At 51.5% G+C, this 15,021-nt stretch overlaps 3 protein-coding genes across 3 annotated transcripts; 2 read left to right on the top strand and 1 right to left on the bottom strand.

Annotated features, from left to right (window-relative positions):
- The first annotated feature begins 2,847 nt into the window (after positions 1-2,847).
- Positions 2,848-7,048, top strand: KVR01_004536 (uncharacterized protein). Its single transcript, XM_044781744.1, has 3 exons — positions 2,848-4,875; positions 4,937-5,225; positions 5,293-7,048. Exons 1-3 carry the CDS (start codon positions 4,318-4,320, stop codon positions 6,552-6,554), a joined length of 2,109 nt encoding a protein of 702 aa, XP_044646700.1. The 5' UTR covers positions 2,848-4,317; the 3' UTR covers positions 6,555-7,048.
- Positions 7,049-9,317: 2,269 nt separating this feature from the next.
- On the top strand, positions 9,318-10,613 carry KVR01_004701 (uncharacterized protein; the record flags this gene model as incomplete). The annotated part of the gene is made up of 1 exon (XM_044791820.1): positions 9,318-10,613. One exon carries the CDS (start codon positions 9,318-9,320, stop codon positions 10,611-10,613), a length of 1,296 nt encoding a protein of 431 aa, XP_044646865.1.
- A 798-nt stretch (positions 10,614-11,411) lies between these two features.
- On the bottom strand, positions 11,412-14,099 carry KVR01_004685 (uncharacterized protein). Its single transcript, XM_044792358.1, has 3 exons — positions 13,969-14,099; positions 11,717-13,895; positions 11,412-11,592 (listed from the first exon to the last, which is right to left on the bottom strand). The coding sequence occupies exons 1-2, from the start codon at positions 14,050-14,052 to the stop codon at positions 11,811-11,813; spliced, it is 2,169 nt and encodes a 722-aa protein (XP_044646849.1). The 5' UTR covers positions 14,053-14,099; the 3' UTR covers positions 11,412-11,592; positions 11,717-11,810.
- Positions 14,100-15,021: the final 922 nt, after the last annotated feature.

Below are 15,021 nucleotides of genomic sequence, written 5' to 3'. Positions count from 1 at the left end.
GACACAGCGTCACAGCCTGTCTCGATTGACGGAGCCCCTTTGGGTCGCATCGGCACCGCAGGTGGACGCAGCACTCAGCACTGCGGCGGTTCTTTTCGGTATCTTACGCCGAAAAAGGGCAAGGCTCCCCCCCCCCCAAGTCTCAAACAAACCTTTTGGCTCCGGGGGAATACACGGAGATGCGACACGAGAGACCATGTCATCTCTTTTCTTCAGACTGTCAGAGGCGATCCTGTCGCCTGTGCCCCTTCCTTGAAACCCCAATCGGCCAATATGGGGTGCATTCAGCCTCGTCACAGTGGCCGCTATGCGCCGTGTTGGGCGCTCCGAAATTTTGTGCCCACTAGTATGCGTCCTAGGTCTCTTGGTGGGAGGGTCAGATGCCTCGGCGGGATTGCCGTTCGAGACGCTCTCCATCCCAGGACGTGAACCCTGCAGCATCGTGACTTGGCTGCGTCCGTTCCCACAATACCGGCCATTGAATGGTGCATTTCTGATATGTGTGATGCGTGGATGATGGCTGATGGAACAGGGCCAAAACGCGCATTCTCGGATTTGCAATTTAGTAGCGGCGCCGACATTCGACAGCCCTTTCATCTGATCAACACACCCCTGGGATCCATTCCCAATCCACCTCCTCGCGGCTGGGGATTGAGGTTATGGGCCCGGTCCCGCGCGTCGATGGTGAGGGTTCTTTGGATGTGGAACGCAGCAGGATCCAGGGCTTTGGCCTGGCATATATCACCATCCCTCTTAATCCTTGCCCTGCTGGTTGGTCTCCTCCTCGCCTTGGTAATGGTCTCCCTTCAACCCCTGAGCCATGCCGAAACCTACAGATCCGTATTAGATGCCCCCTCATACGAGACCCAGCCACGTGCCGAATCCGATGAGGCGGCAAAAGAGGATGCGCCTCTAGGAACGAGATGACGAACGTCAGAAGGAGATGGGAGACGTCAGGGCGACGGGCTTAGATTCCTGGACGACCGTGGCTCCGTCGGCCTACATGTCCAAAGTTGGAATTCCAGCTTGGGATCGGCCAGCGACCAACAACGGGGTCGTTTCCCACGCCTGCGCAACCCGACCCACACCCGCAGGTTTGCTGACCACATTCTATTCAGAACGGCCTCCAGGAACGGGCACAGCCCGCGCTAATCGAGGCGACAACGGGCGCGGGTCTGCCGACAAAGTTTCACCTGTCCCATCCACGGCAAAGACAGCCTGATCAAGCAGGAGAAAGAAGTCGAGGCCGCTAAGCAATGGTTGAGGCCCTGCTCAGAGCCAAATGACCCGCCAACAAGCGTTACTGAGGCCGGGGTAAAATACGAAGAGCCCAACAGAGCGCCTTTTTTAAAATCACTACAATACTCCCTCTCTTACTAGTGCCCCTCCCCCCACCAAGCCTTGGCCTTGTCCAGAGTAGGTATCGCACTGTCTTTGCGGCCTCCCTTGTTCGCATACTTTCGATGCTGTGCATCCTTGTTCGATACTATGTATATCCAGCGAAACGCATGCGGCAGAGTCGACCTGGCTGGGCCCGTCCGTAGTCTCTACTGAGCCTGTGAGTTTGGAGTTTGATGCTGACTGAAATAGGGTTGGCGTGGATGGGTACAGCCTTCCCTTTGATTACTTTTCTTTTTTGTTTTTGTGAGAACCGTGTACTGTGCCGGAGCCACAGGCGAGCAGTTTTTACTCAGAGTATCCCTGGCAAACTTGACGCCATTCCGCCAGGCACTAAGGGAACAATGACAGGTCAATGTCTGACTGACTGGACAACGACAGTTGTTGCCCTGCAGTCAGTCCTCAGACCACTCACCCACTCCGTCTGCCCGTCCAGTCAGCCAGTCAGTGAGTACTGTGCCGGATTAGAAGGTCCAGGTGCCACAAAGAATCTTGGGTAGCGTTCGTCAATGCTGACCTTTCTGCCCACTGCCATGATCTTCGTCAATCAATCAGCCTATGGCCGTAGTTTCTGGATCAGACAGCGTCCATTGGCTTGAGATCCATGGGATCGGCCGGTGGGCACAGTGTCAACCACCCGATCCGGACCTCTCCTCGGCTTGCACCGTCAAAGTCAGCTCGGTCCACAAGTCCCCTCCCTGCCCCCCTCTCTGACACCTCCATTACCCTGGGCCAAAGCATGTATGTATACTCCGTATGGCATATGTGAGTAGGGGTGTAAAGTACGTACTTGCCTGCATGGGTAGGTATTGCAGCGTGGGCCTGTCCTGTGCTGCCCAGCTGCCATGTCCCGAGGTCTACAGTAGCCTGACCCGTTTCAATATACATACAGTACATGTGCAGGCGACAGGATGACGGATGGTGACTGCCAAGGAGGAACATGAACAACCCACACGCAGGGCACAAGCACACGGGACCGAATCTCCCTTGTCCAGGAAAGACCAAACGGTTCCATGTAGACCATGTACTGTGTGCATATGTAGCGAGGCCTGCAACCGGGCCGAGGAGGCTGGACAAGTGTGGTGCCCTGTCCTGCCCTGTGCCCCTACGGCATCCGGGCAGGTTGAGACCTGGCGGGACACGAAAGCATCCAGGCAGATGAATGAGGCGCCGGGGGAGGGCAGGTGGAGGAAGTCAAAAGTCGGCATGTAACAATCACAGCGTCAGCATCATGACCGTGACCGTGACCTCGACCGTGACCAGTGGGCGTCAGACCAGCACAAACCGCCAAACCGCCGCCAAACCGCCAAACCGCCAAACCGCCCAACAACAGCTAGGACGAATGCATGCAGGCATGGCCGGGAAGGGGAAGCGATGTCTCTTGCCTGTCTGGTCTGCTGTGCTTTGCCCGTTCGTTTCGTGCTGCTAGCTCGTCCTTTCTCTTGCCTCCCTCCACTCCACCCGCACCACCCCCACCCCCCGGGACATGCAGGGGAGGGGGTCGCAGAAAAGAAGCAGGAAGGGGAGGGGAGGGGGGGGTAAAGGGAAAGGTTTCCCACAGGCACAAGGGCCACGGCCACCGTACACTGCCCACCGATCCCGATCACCAGCCAGTCGGGGCGCCAGAGTCAAAGCGGACAGGGACTTTGGGACTTTGGGGCTTTGGGACTTTGGGACAATGTGGAGGAGGCACACAGGACAGGGCCACCGGAGGGGGTCCGGCCTTGGACAGGGCCCCAGAAAAAAAGATACTTGGCGCAAACGTAGGTCAGAGAGTACGTACTTACACATCCGTCCAGCCCAACCCAATCCAATCCAGGCCGTGCCTCGTTCCTTCCTTTGCACATCCACATTCCCTGTCGAACTGGAACTGGTTCTGGAACTGGCACCACACTTGACAGAGGAGTGAAGAATGAAGCAAATATACGGACTAATGTGTACGGTAATGGCTAATCTCTCTTTTAATCTTTCGGCCTGCTTCAATTGTCACGCTCTCCTTCGTCTCTTCCCTCATCTCGCGGCCAGACTCCCAGAGCTGTCGTTGAGCTAGTCCTCTTCCCAACCCCCATCCCCATCCAGTTCTACCTCACCGTTGCTCGTCATCCACCGTCTATCATCACCATCCCCCAAAACACCCACTCCTGACTTCGTGTTGAAGTAGACCTTCTCGTCCGCCTCCACCGCACTTCGTGTCTGGCCCCCTTGAAAGGCCTCTCTCTTTTCTGTCCTCCCAATCCTCTGGTGGCTCCAGTCGAGCTGCTGCACGGCCCGCCCTTTCGTGAACACCAAGCTGTCTCGCCTGCCAGGCCAGACACGCCTCCCGTACTTCTTCCTCGAACAGGGCCCCCTCTCCGACCCAGAGGAGCTTCTCTGGACGTGGAGCTCGATCGAACGGACGACACTTTCCTGACAAAAAGGACCACGCTCGGGCAGATATCGAGGGTTGCGTGAGACGGTACGGCTTCTCGCGGTGGGGCACCAAAGCTGTTGAAAAACGTCACCTGGTCACCTGGTGCTGCTGGCTCCCACCTGATAATTCAGTTGCTGTCACTGGCCCCAGAAAGTGCAAACCGTGAACAATCCCTTGGGGATGTCAGTGGCTACCTCTGACTGGGCATTGACTCAAAGTGGACAATAGGAAGTGGTCAAGACAAGGAAGCTCGCTCCGGACGGTCGTGCACTAGTGAGCAGCTCGCCGGATCTTGTCGACAGCACCCTCGAATGACCAACCGCCATCCATAAGACAACACGAACGGTGGACCCGCCAGATTTTGACAATGGTCGATCGACTCGGAAACTTCTACTACACCACCTAAACCATCAGACTCCTCGAGCCCTCTAGGCTCGCCCCAAAAACCAAGCGAACGAACGAACGAACCCACCCCATTTTTACCGACAGCACTTTCTGTGCATAATTCCATGTCTTCTACTTTGACAGCGACTACTTTGAACAACGGCTTCCGTTTCTCCCCTCCTAGATCCTCGAGCCACCAGAATCGAACACCACTTTCTTCAAACCGATTTGCAGGCAAGGCTGCTCATCGCCACACAGGCAGCCTCAGTGCTCACCCTGGTTACAAGATGAGTGCCGTCTACCATGGCCCTCAGGCGGTAGCATATGAAAGCCGCTTGCCAGCCCACGAGCATCAAACGCTGGCCCATATCGAGAGATCACGGCCTTACGCGCAAGAGGTTCACCATGGGGTAGACAACCACGATAGACACCCTTCACAGAATCCGTTCCAGCAGTATCAACCACAGGTTCCTCCACAGGCACGACACCTGGTCAACTCGGCATCACATCCTGGATCGAGGATCCCAACTCGACCTTCGACACCGAATTCAACCCATTCCAGCCGTCCAGCCTCGGGCACGAATTCTGCGAATGGAGATGTCCAGTCCATGGTCCTGCACAGCCTGCAAGTCCCTGCTTGCATAAGTCCAAAGGGGGGAAATCTGGCAGACTTTGCTGCACAGGCATGTTCAACCCCGAGTGTAGCAGTGAAACCAACCTTTGAATACTAACGTACTCGAACAGTTGACTTGTCTTTTCTGGTTCGAGTCGCCCAAGATATTAGAAACTGCCGAGACCATTCGATCTACACCCAAGGAAACCCCATTACCACGTCTGGCCAAGACTGCCTTTCCAGCTGAGGCCTTCAAGAAATGGGTTCAGACGGTCTTGTCCACCACGCAAGTCACGCAAAACGTGATACTGCTGGCTTTGATGTTTGTTTACAGGCTCAAGATGACCAACCCGTCGGTGAGAGGGCGACCTGGGAGTGAGTATAGGCTGCTTACCGTGGCTTTGATGCTGGGCAACAAATGTGAGTGAAGAAAGCCGTGTAAGCCTAGTCTCATTAAACACCGGCAGCTTCTAACAGTGACCAACAGTTTTGGACGACAACACGTACACCAACAAAACTTGGGCCGAGGTGTCAGGTATCTCTGTGCAGGAAATCCACGTTATGGAGGTCGAGTTCTTAAGCAACATGAGATATGCTTTGCTTGCGTCAAAAGAGCAGTGGGAGGAGTGGCTCGACAAGCTTGGTGCCTACTTCGAGTTCTGGGCCCGTGTGACCCGGCCGGCGTCCCCTGCTATGGTACCACCATCGCCGACGCTATTCATTCCGTCACCCACGATCGGAAAGGGCTACTCTCCTCTGCCGTCTCCTACAAGCTCTCTCCAGGCCACGCAGGCTCTCTACACATCAAGGTCCCCCAAGTACTCACCTCCTACCCACTCCAACCACAACACGGTCTACCAGCAGCCTCTTTTCGTGTCGAGCAACGGGAACAACGTTTCGCCCCTGGCGAACAGGCCTGATCTCGGCAACAACAGGAAGAGGTCGTGGGATGAGGAGGCTGTCGACCCTCCAGCGAAGCGTGCTTACAGGGCACCTCAGCAACAGATGACAGCCGCCGTGATGTCATCTTCGACCCCGAACACGAAACCGCCTCCGGACCCTCGACGTCTACCCATTCCTAACCTCACACTAAACACCGCACATCACGCGCCGCCTGTGACTCAAGCCCAGTACCCCTCGGCCGCATACCCGATGCAACAGGCGGCCGCCACGCTTTCCTTGCCTCCCCTCGAGCCTGGAATGCGAGCCATGTCGACCGTATATGCGCCACCGACGACCTCTTGGGCACCTCCCAACAGTGGCTCGTCACAACCGACCATGCCGTCCGCCCCAGTTCTCACAACGCCGACCTCGCACTACCCCCCGACGTCGAACGCAGCGTATGGCACACCCACGAAACGACTCAGCCCGATCAACACTATTGGGACCGCTAATTATAATGGGTCATCTCCGATGCACGAGCATTTCTCTCACAATGGTTTCGCGACCCCAATTTCTCACTCGCCATCTGTCTACCTGCAGCAGCGCGACAGTCCTTACCGACCAATCCGGCATGTCCATACTCTCCTCAACCCGCCACCGTCTTCCAGCTTGCAGGGCTACCACCTGCCAGCCATCGCACCGAGCCAGATGCACTACCAGCCAATTGGCAGGAGGGACGATTATCGAACCGGAATCGTGCCCGAGTACCGGAATCAGGCTGTCTATGCTGGTAACCCACGGAACCAGGGCATGACGCCTGTGCCGTCCGTGCCTGGCCAGCAACGATATCCGAATCTGGTTAACTAGAAGTACACCGGACCTCGCGATATGGGGCAGCTCAGTTATTGGCCGCCATGGGCTCCAGGGCCATCTCCTTATGGCCCCGTACCTTATTGAGGCGGTTTGTAATTTTACATGATCACATCGTGATCACATCATCTCAAGACTCTTCGCATCCGCATTCGCATGGATTAGGCGTTCATTTGGAAGGGAAATAATGCGCAGCAGCAAATTTTGCATCGGAAGCGCAGCGCGTGGGAACAATCGCGCTCTCCAGCAGCATAGCATTTGTGGGCTTTGCGATCGATCTTTTGTCCAGAGTTTCACGGCTGAATCAAATCATGATGGCTCAATGAAAAAAAAAAAGGATGAGGAAAACGGATCGTATTGCATTTCGGGACACAAGTCCTCAGTTTTAGAACCTCGACCAGCGGTGATCGTCTGGCTCGTCGCATACAGTCTACACCAAGACTGGACACCAATGAAGTGAAATATGACGGCATTCAGCCAAAATTGCAAAACACTGCGTGCTCTGAGTTTACCGTGTGCTTTTCATGCTTGAATGACCCGAACCGTTCCCTTGATTGTCAGGAGTATTGATCGGGAAGTCAGTACGTGAAAGGTTGGCCGAAGCCATGGTATCTTGCGTTTTCCTTGCCCCCTCCCCCACCAGTCCTCGCGATCCAATGCCAGTAATTACTCATGCACTAATGTGAGACACGCTTCCACGCCCTGGATCGCCCAACGCCCAAATCTGTTTTGCGGCATACCCAGGTCATCGACTTGTTGACAGCGGCCTGGGTAGACAGTGAGTGGCCTTGCTTTAAACGCAGGCCCCCATGGTTTGTCTGCCGTTGAAATTTGCATCCCGTCCAATTCTGAACCCTACTCACCACTTGCCGTTGTGTGGCATGAGCGGGCTGGTTGAAAAGCAAAGTGGTTCCGTCTCTGATCCCTATACCTACAAAGTGTATGCGATGCCTTTACACTGTATAATTTGAAAACTTACCTGATACCCTGGCGAATGTATGGTTCTTCTGGCATTAGTGGACTGCCGCCGCACTTGAAGAAGGCAGAAGCGACATGGGAAGCACCCCTCGATTCTCTCCTGTCTGATATTTCTTTCCCCTGGTACTAGGTAGATTTCCCAATAGGTAGCGTTCCTCTATGTACACACTCCGCGCAGCACTTCTCTCGCGAGAAGCTTTTCCATGCCGGAATCATCTTACAAAATCAATAATTCACGTCCCTTGCTTGTTGATAGTCTTCCGCTCCTTTCCCGGCCGGACTCAGACAGGGGCGAACTCTTACCGCGAAATTGAAAACATTTCTCCTTTTCCGTGGGGGTCCACAGCGGAAGAGACACGGCACACCTCGGCACATCATCGAGCGTGTGCGTTCCCCGAGACATGTGGCGTGGCCTTTTGCGAAGTGATAATATGAGAGACTACCCGGGTTCCTTTGCGCTTTGCTTTTCCCCTGGTCGCTGCCGAGACCTGGCAGCTGTCAGAAGTTGCTTAGGCGCTTGGCATTCGCTGTGGAATACTGCTTGTTCGTGTAGATCGGAATGATGATGATGATCTGGCCCCGCATTGTGATTTGCGTATTATTGGATGGTTGAAGAGTTGTGGCGGATAGTTTTCAAAACAAAGCGAAGGGGATAATCGTAAGATCTTGTATAGATTGAATAACTATGTTTTCGCGAAAGCCCACATGCAATGAGCCGGGCAGAATCTAGCAGTCCAGCTCAGGAGGAATATATCAGCAATAGACCTCCACAGGGAACTTGAAGTAACAAATTGGGAGAACGATAACTCATTGCCCTCAATGTTCTGATTTAGCAGAGCCCTAAATACCTAAATGCGGCGACTAACAGCCAGAGAGTAAAGCTGTTATTTCCAACCACCGACACTTTACTCGGATGTCTCTTACACGGCCAAAGCAACTGTTGCAATATGCCCGGTGGCCACCACACTACCAAGCCCCTGTAGGGTATGTCTCCTTTGGAATAGCCTTGTATAATAGTCTGTTCATGTTCAAGAAAAATTCCTATGTGGTTTCGCTTCTATTCCGTATACATCTAAGGGCATACATGGCGCCTTCATACGGTGGTAGGACTCAAGACCCGGCCTTTAATACAAGTGTGTAATTCTAATAATAGTAGTCAAGAAATGATAGGTGTAGCTGAAGTTACCTATGTATATACTGAAATATTGAAGGTTAGAGCTAGTCAGCAACTAATATCTATAGGCTGTCCACCAGCTCGACTAGTTTGTTTACTTGAGTAGTCATGACAACAATATTTGAAGCATATCTTCAAATAGTCAACACCTTTCTGAAGTCTTCTGAACTAGGGGCAAACCGGACCCTCTCTCTCTAAGTGGGATCTGATAAATCAGCTCACATTTTCACATGCCTACTGAACCGGCACAGTTTCCATAGACAAATCACACTACCTGGGTAGAATTGCTCAAGTGCCCCATGGCGTCCACACTTGTTGCCCAAGTGTTGCTCCAGCGCAACACTTATTCAGACTAATACAGAACCAAAATGGACTTCACACTAAAGCAGAAAATAATATCGCGGAGGCCCATCCCCCGACTTTTTTGAATCCTTGTTTCTCTTCACTACACATCTCCAAACAAAAAGACCTGTTCAACCACAGTTGAGAACAACACACTCAACAACACTACTCTCTGATTATTCTCTCTCTCAAACAAACTCTCTCGCTCTCTACGGACAGCCAGAAAAAAAAACCTTCGTTCGCACATATCAAACTTCGCAGACAACATGAGTCGCAAGAACAAGAAGAAGTGCACGAAGAAGCAGGCACAACGCCAAAGCAGGATCCAAGACGCTGTCATATCCGTCTTGCATACCCCAAACCACCGTGTCTACAAGACCTTGGAAGACTGGCAAAACAGACACAACGTCGATGCATCATCTCAGGATCAGGACACCGCCGTCGAAACCAAGCAAGATCAAAACAATGTTGCACCAGAACAAACTCAATACACCACTCCAAAAACCTCAAATAAAACTTTAAAAAATCCGCAGACCTCAAACAAAAACCAAAAAGACAACAAGCAAGATCAAAACAATGGCGATAACGGTGTCCGCGATCAAAAAGACGAGCAAGACAGACAAGACAACCAGTCAGACAACCAGGACAAATCAGACACGCAAGAAAACAACCGGGAAGACAAGAACCTGCAAGGCAACCAAAACAAACCAGAAAAACCAAAAAAACCAAAAAAACAAGTCCTGCAAGACAAACCAAGAAAACCAGAAAAACAAGACAAACAAGACGACTCTCCAAGAAAACTGCAAGAAGACCTTGCTGAAACAAACAGCCAAGATGAACTTTGGGGCGAAGACAGAACCACTGGTTTCTACATCAATACCTCTGTCACAGAAAAACAGGCCGTCGCGATTGCTCTCAAGGCAACCCAGGCTGACTTCGACCCCGCCAACCGTATCTTCTTCACATACGGCGCCAGTGTCCCAGAAAAAATGACCCGTCTGGCACTTGGCAACAAGAAAAACAACTACCAGGGGCGCAAAAGGATGGCAGGCGCTGCTGCCATCTGCAAGCAACCCTCAACCGAGAACAACAGAGTCAGCTGGCATGGGAAACAATGGACCCTCGGCTACTCTGAGACGACCAGCGGAGCTGACGCTGAACTCGTCGCCATCTCAGGGTGCCTTAGCGTTGCAGCCAAGGAACTCGGCCCTGCCAAAGACAACAAGACGGCACCGCCCAAGGTCACCATCATCACGCATGACCAAGACGCTACCGACAAGATCGCCGAGGTCCTCCACTGGGACCCCAAGACGCAGCGCCATCCCGAGGCCACCGAAGCCCTCGTGGAGATCGTCCAGAAAGCGCGCAGTCTCAGCCAAGACGTCGGCGCCGTCATCGAGCTGCTCTGCATCAACAAGAACGCGGTCAGGCTCAGGGTGCGCGGCCAGTCTGGGCCTGTCATCATGAGGGGCAACCAGTACGCAGAGAACGCGGCATGGAAGGCGGCCATGACACCAGACATGAAGCTCCCCTCTTGCAGCCAAATGTCCACGCTGAATTAACGGCAGGGGGCTGCCACAGCGAAAGAAAAACAAAAACAAAAAAAACAACCAAGAAAAACCAATCAGCGCAACACCTCGGGTTCACTGCCTCCGGAATACAGGCACCGGCAGCAAGGCAGTACAAACAAAAAAGTTCATCGGAGATCAACAAACTGTCATGCAAGCAAATGAAGCATGCACAGCGTGTCATGCTAGCAAATGAAGCGTGCACAGCGACCGTCCTTTGGTGGGGGATGGGATTCGCTTTGGAAAATGTTCATTTTTTCCCCTCAAGGGGTTTTTTATGTTTTTTACAGGAGCAAGTTGCACCAAACAAACTATGAGAGAAGAACAGAGAGCCACAATGAACAACACACATTGTGAAACCAAAAATGATTGACCCAGTGCCTTGTGATCTGTTGATAAGCTTCCGTGTGTGAGTAGAACTGAGGTTATTCATAAGTTCCAGTGGTATTGGCCTTGAGTGTGTCGCCTATGCAGTAGGGGTGGCGAACACACCTTCTGTGGCGACCTAGTAGTATATACCTACCTAGTGGTACTTGCCTACCCGTAACTATAGACCTAATCTGATTTGCAACCCAGATACTGTGAATTTACACCTTGGCTAATTTATTAAATCAGCCCCCTGTGCTGGCTCAAGAGGATGATAATAACGACTTGTGGGCTGCTTGGGTACTTGCAGCAACACTGGCAATAGCCATGTTGTCACCTCGTGACCTACGCTTTACATGTTGGTACATTCATTGTTACGGAATCACTGCGACTTTGCAAGCACTCAGTACATCATTATACAGCTCGTGTTGGGGAAAAATTAGACATTAGCCAGTAAATGTGTAATGAAGGAAAAGGAAAGGAGGTAAAGTAAGTACTAATCGCTGCTCATACACTGGCTAACATCCAATCTCCTCTGAAATGTACTTAGGCATATATCGCCTTCTTTCAAAGTGTTGGAATTTGCATCGGAATCCGCCTCGAAACCCTAATTTGAGGATTGAATAAGTGATTGGTTTCCGACATCACGCCCGCACGCTCAACTGGCGAAAAAAAGAAAAAAAAAAAAAAGAAGAAAAAATTGGAGAGAGAGAATTGGCCATAGAACTCACAATCTTCCGGGCAGTGGATGCGACCAACGACGCTATGAATTTTCTATGGGATGGAAAAGCCCACTTTCCGATCCTTAGAATCGGTTCCATCTGCCTACTTGAGCTTGAATGTCCTCGTATTTTCGTCGCCGGGAGGGAGCAGCATCCAAAATGTCTTGGTCATCATCAGACCGATCCGGTAGTAGGACGATCGGTACCGCTTGACCAGCAGCATGTATAGGTTATCACCAAGCGTGACGAGACGAAGAGCCTCGTACCGACCGGAATGGAGCCGCTTGGAGGTCTTCGCCGGCGTGAGGCCTTCCTTGCTCGGATAGAACCTGATCTCGCCACCACTCTGGGACCTCAACACATTCGACCCCTGGTCGAACACCAATGCGTCTCGTGGCAGGGCCACGGCGTCTAGGAACAACGCTCGGGGGCGCCGGACCGCCTGTTCGTCGGTCCGGAAGTCCATGTCTGAGATCTTGGCGATGCTATCGTCCTCAAGTTGAAGCCTCACGGCACCGAGCCCGGATGTCGTCCCCTCGTTCAAGATTGCGGCGTACTGGTTCTTGTCCGGCCAGACTACCGATCCAGCCCATCCTGCCCACGACCAGGAAGGAAAACCCTGCCTCCTCCGCGGAGATGCGCCAGTCGTGGGCTGATGCCTCCATGCCAGACCTGCCAGAAGCATCTGTAGATAATTGCAACTTGGAGTTGCAACGTCTGATGGGTGCAGGAACGGGATGCCGCTGATGTTTCGCACAGGAGGCTTCCTAGTCTTTTCTAAGTTCCTAGTCACACCGGTGAAAGCGTTGAGGGAATCCTCATCAAACGTGAGTGATCTCCTCGTGTACTCCTCGGCACAGTGGACATATGTCAGAATGCCGGCCGTATGATGTCCGAATCCGAAAAGTTTCGGCTTTATGAAGTTGTTATGCTCATCCGAGTGCCGACTGTGAGTGGCATACAGCATTTCGAATGAGACAGATAGGCTCTCATAGCAGTGCATGGAGTCACACTCGAAGTAGAGCTGGTCCTCCGTGAAGACCAGTCGCCTGTGAGAGAGTATGGCTTCCTGGAAAGTCCATGCACGACTAGCCCATTTCGAATTGACGATCTGATTTACTGGCGATGGTAGCGTTGACAAGATGCTCACTTCGTCTGTCTGAATGGAGGTTTGCCTTGCAGGTCGGTCTTGCGTGACCCCAGGCAGGCCAGTGCTCTGATCAGCACCGGCGGCGGCGATAATGGTGAAACAAGCGTGCCTATAGATGGCGTCCATGTGGAAGATCTGCTTGTGTTTCGTCGCTTGGTTCTTCTGATCGATGCAGTATTGGTCCACCCAAAGGAATTGGAACCCGAGAGCTAGCGTCACTTTGATGGCGTCTCCTATGACGGTTGGGATATGATCCGGTAGAGTACTGCCGGGTCTCTTGCTTGTTTCTGGCCCTGCTTTTGCTGGAGTCTTGACGCCCCAAACGTAGCTCAAAGCCACATACTCCGCAGCAGGAGGCAGGTCACTACCTGATATCAAGGTCCGCGTCTGACAGTCGATGAAGTTAGCATCAGGCGCCGTATCTCTGCTCTCCGATGCCGTGCACAATGGGTGATGGGTGTCACAGGCTGATAGCCAAGACCCGATAATTCCTGGATCGATCCTCTTGCCGACGATCCGGGGCGAGAATAATCGAGGTTTGCCCTCTTCGATCCTAGGGCAACAAATCAACTGCCCTCTCTTGGAGGCGCTACGATACAGGCTTCTCCTCTCCTCTTCTCTTTCTACCGCCCTCAGAGTCACTCCAGAGTTCCAAGGGACTACAACCATGAATGAAGGCACATCGGTATCGTACTTTGAATCCGATATCATGATGAGGGGGAGCTCGCGGATCTCCCAGCCCATGTTGCCTTGCTGAGTGTTGCCCGTGAGGTCTGACAAAGCTCGACAGAGCTCACAGGCTTCTGTCTGCAGCGTGCTTATTTTGGCGATGGTCAAACCCAACTCAGGGTAGGTTCCGCGGTTAACAAATCGGCGGCCTCTTGACCAGGAACCGGGCGTGTATACCAACTCATAACAGACACCGCATAGTTCCGGCATGGCCTTGATGGATGCCAGCGACACTTGGCGCATCCTAGTAGACAGTGACCGACCCAGCGGCTTCCTCAGGGCACGTAGAAGTGAGGAGGAGGTCTTGCTCTGTGTTATGATGTTACTAACAGCTCCTGAAGTCTTCCATGAGGAAGATAGATCGCCAGTGTTCAATGGTTACCGTGAGACTAATGGACCGACCAATAGCGGTTGGAGCTTTGCCAAATTTATCCACCCCGACCCTTTCATCATTAGGTGCCATCATTGTGTCAAACTATTCAAAGTGGTTGGTTACAGGTGGGTATACCCAGAACTGGGGAAGAAAAAGGAAGTGGGAAAAACCCTTCTGTGTTGTTACCGGATACCTCAGCCGCAAACTAAGAATAGTCATCCTGCAGGCTACCCACTCTCGGCATACCATTGGCCACAGGGCAATCTTGGTTTCGGTAAGCGCAACAACGCTGTACAACATGGAATATGTAGCACCTCGTGCGGACATTGGTTATGATCCCGGTAGTGGGAAAGTGATCATATTGCTCTTCCAATTCTTTTAGGTGGTTTCACTTCTATTCCGTATACATCTAAGGACATACATGGCACCTTCATATAGTGGTAAGCGCTTAAGACCACTTAACTACTATAGCGCTCCCTAAGGGTTTTTTAAAAATAATTATTAAACTATCCCTTTTACTTTAAAATAATACCCTAAATAGTCCTTAATATTTTAGAATTATTCCCTTATTAATATTCTTTAATAATAGCTATAAGGTATATTAATATCTTTCTTTAAAATTAATTTTTTTTTAAAATTAATTTTTTTTAAAATTAAAAAGTTCTTTAAAACCTTCCCTTTCCTTTTAAAACTATTATTTAAAGCCTTAAAATATAAGAGGAAGGAGCCCTATTAAGGTTAGTTAGGTAGGTAAGTAAATAGAGAGTTAATTAAAGGTTTATTCTAAAAGGGAAGACTATTAAAGGAATAGAAGAGGAATTCTCTTTTAGTTAATCTTTATATTAAAGTAAGAGTTTAAAGTTTAAGGATTTTAAAGATTAAACTTCTTAAGACCTAATTTTCTTCTTAAAGACCTCCTTCTTACTTAAAGAAAGTATTAAGGAAGGAAGGACTATTAGGAGTTATAATTATTACTAGATTATAATCAGGTAGAGACGATTTTTAAAAACCCTAGGGTGCGCAGTACGGTAGGTACCCAACTAAGTACTTCACCGTCTCTTT

This window comes from Diaporthe batatas (genome assembly GCF_019321695.1).
Source record: "Diaporthe batatas strain CRI 302-4 chromosome Unknown Contig00004, whole genome shotgun sequence".
NCBI classification, from domain to species: Eukaryota; Fungi; Ascomycota; class Sordariomycetes; order Diaporthales; family Diaporthaceae; genus Diaporthe; species Diaporthe batatas.
Note: the sequence above shows the minus strand (reverse complement) of the source record. Positions and strands in the feature narration are given on the sequence as shown.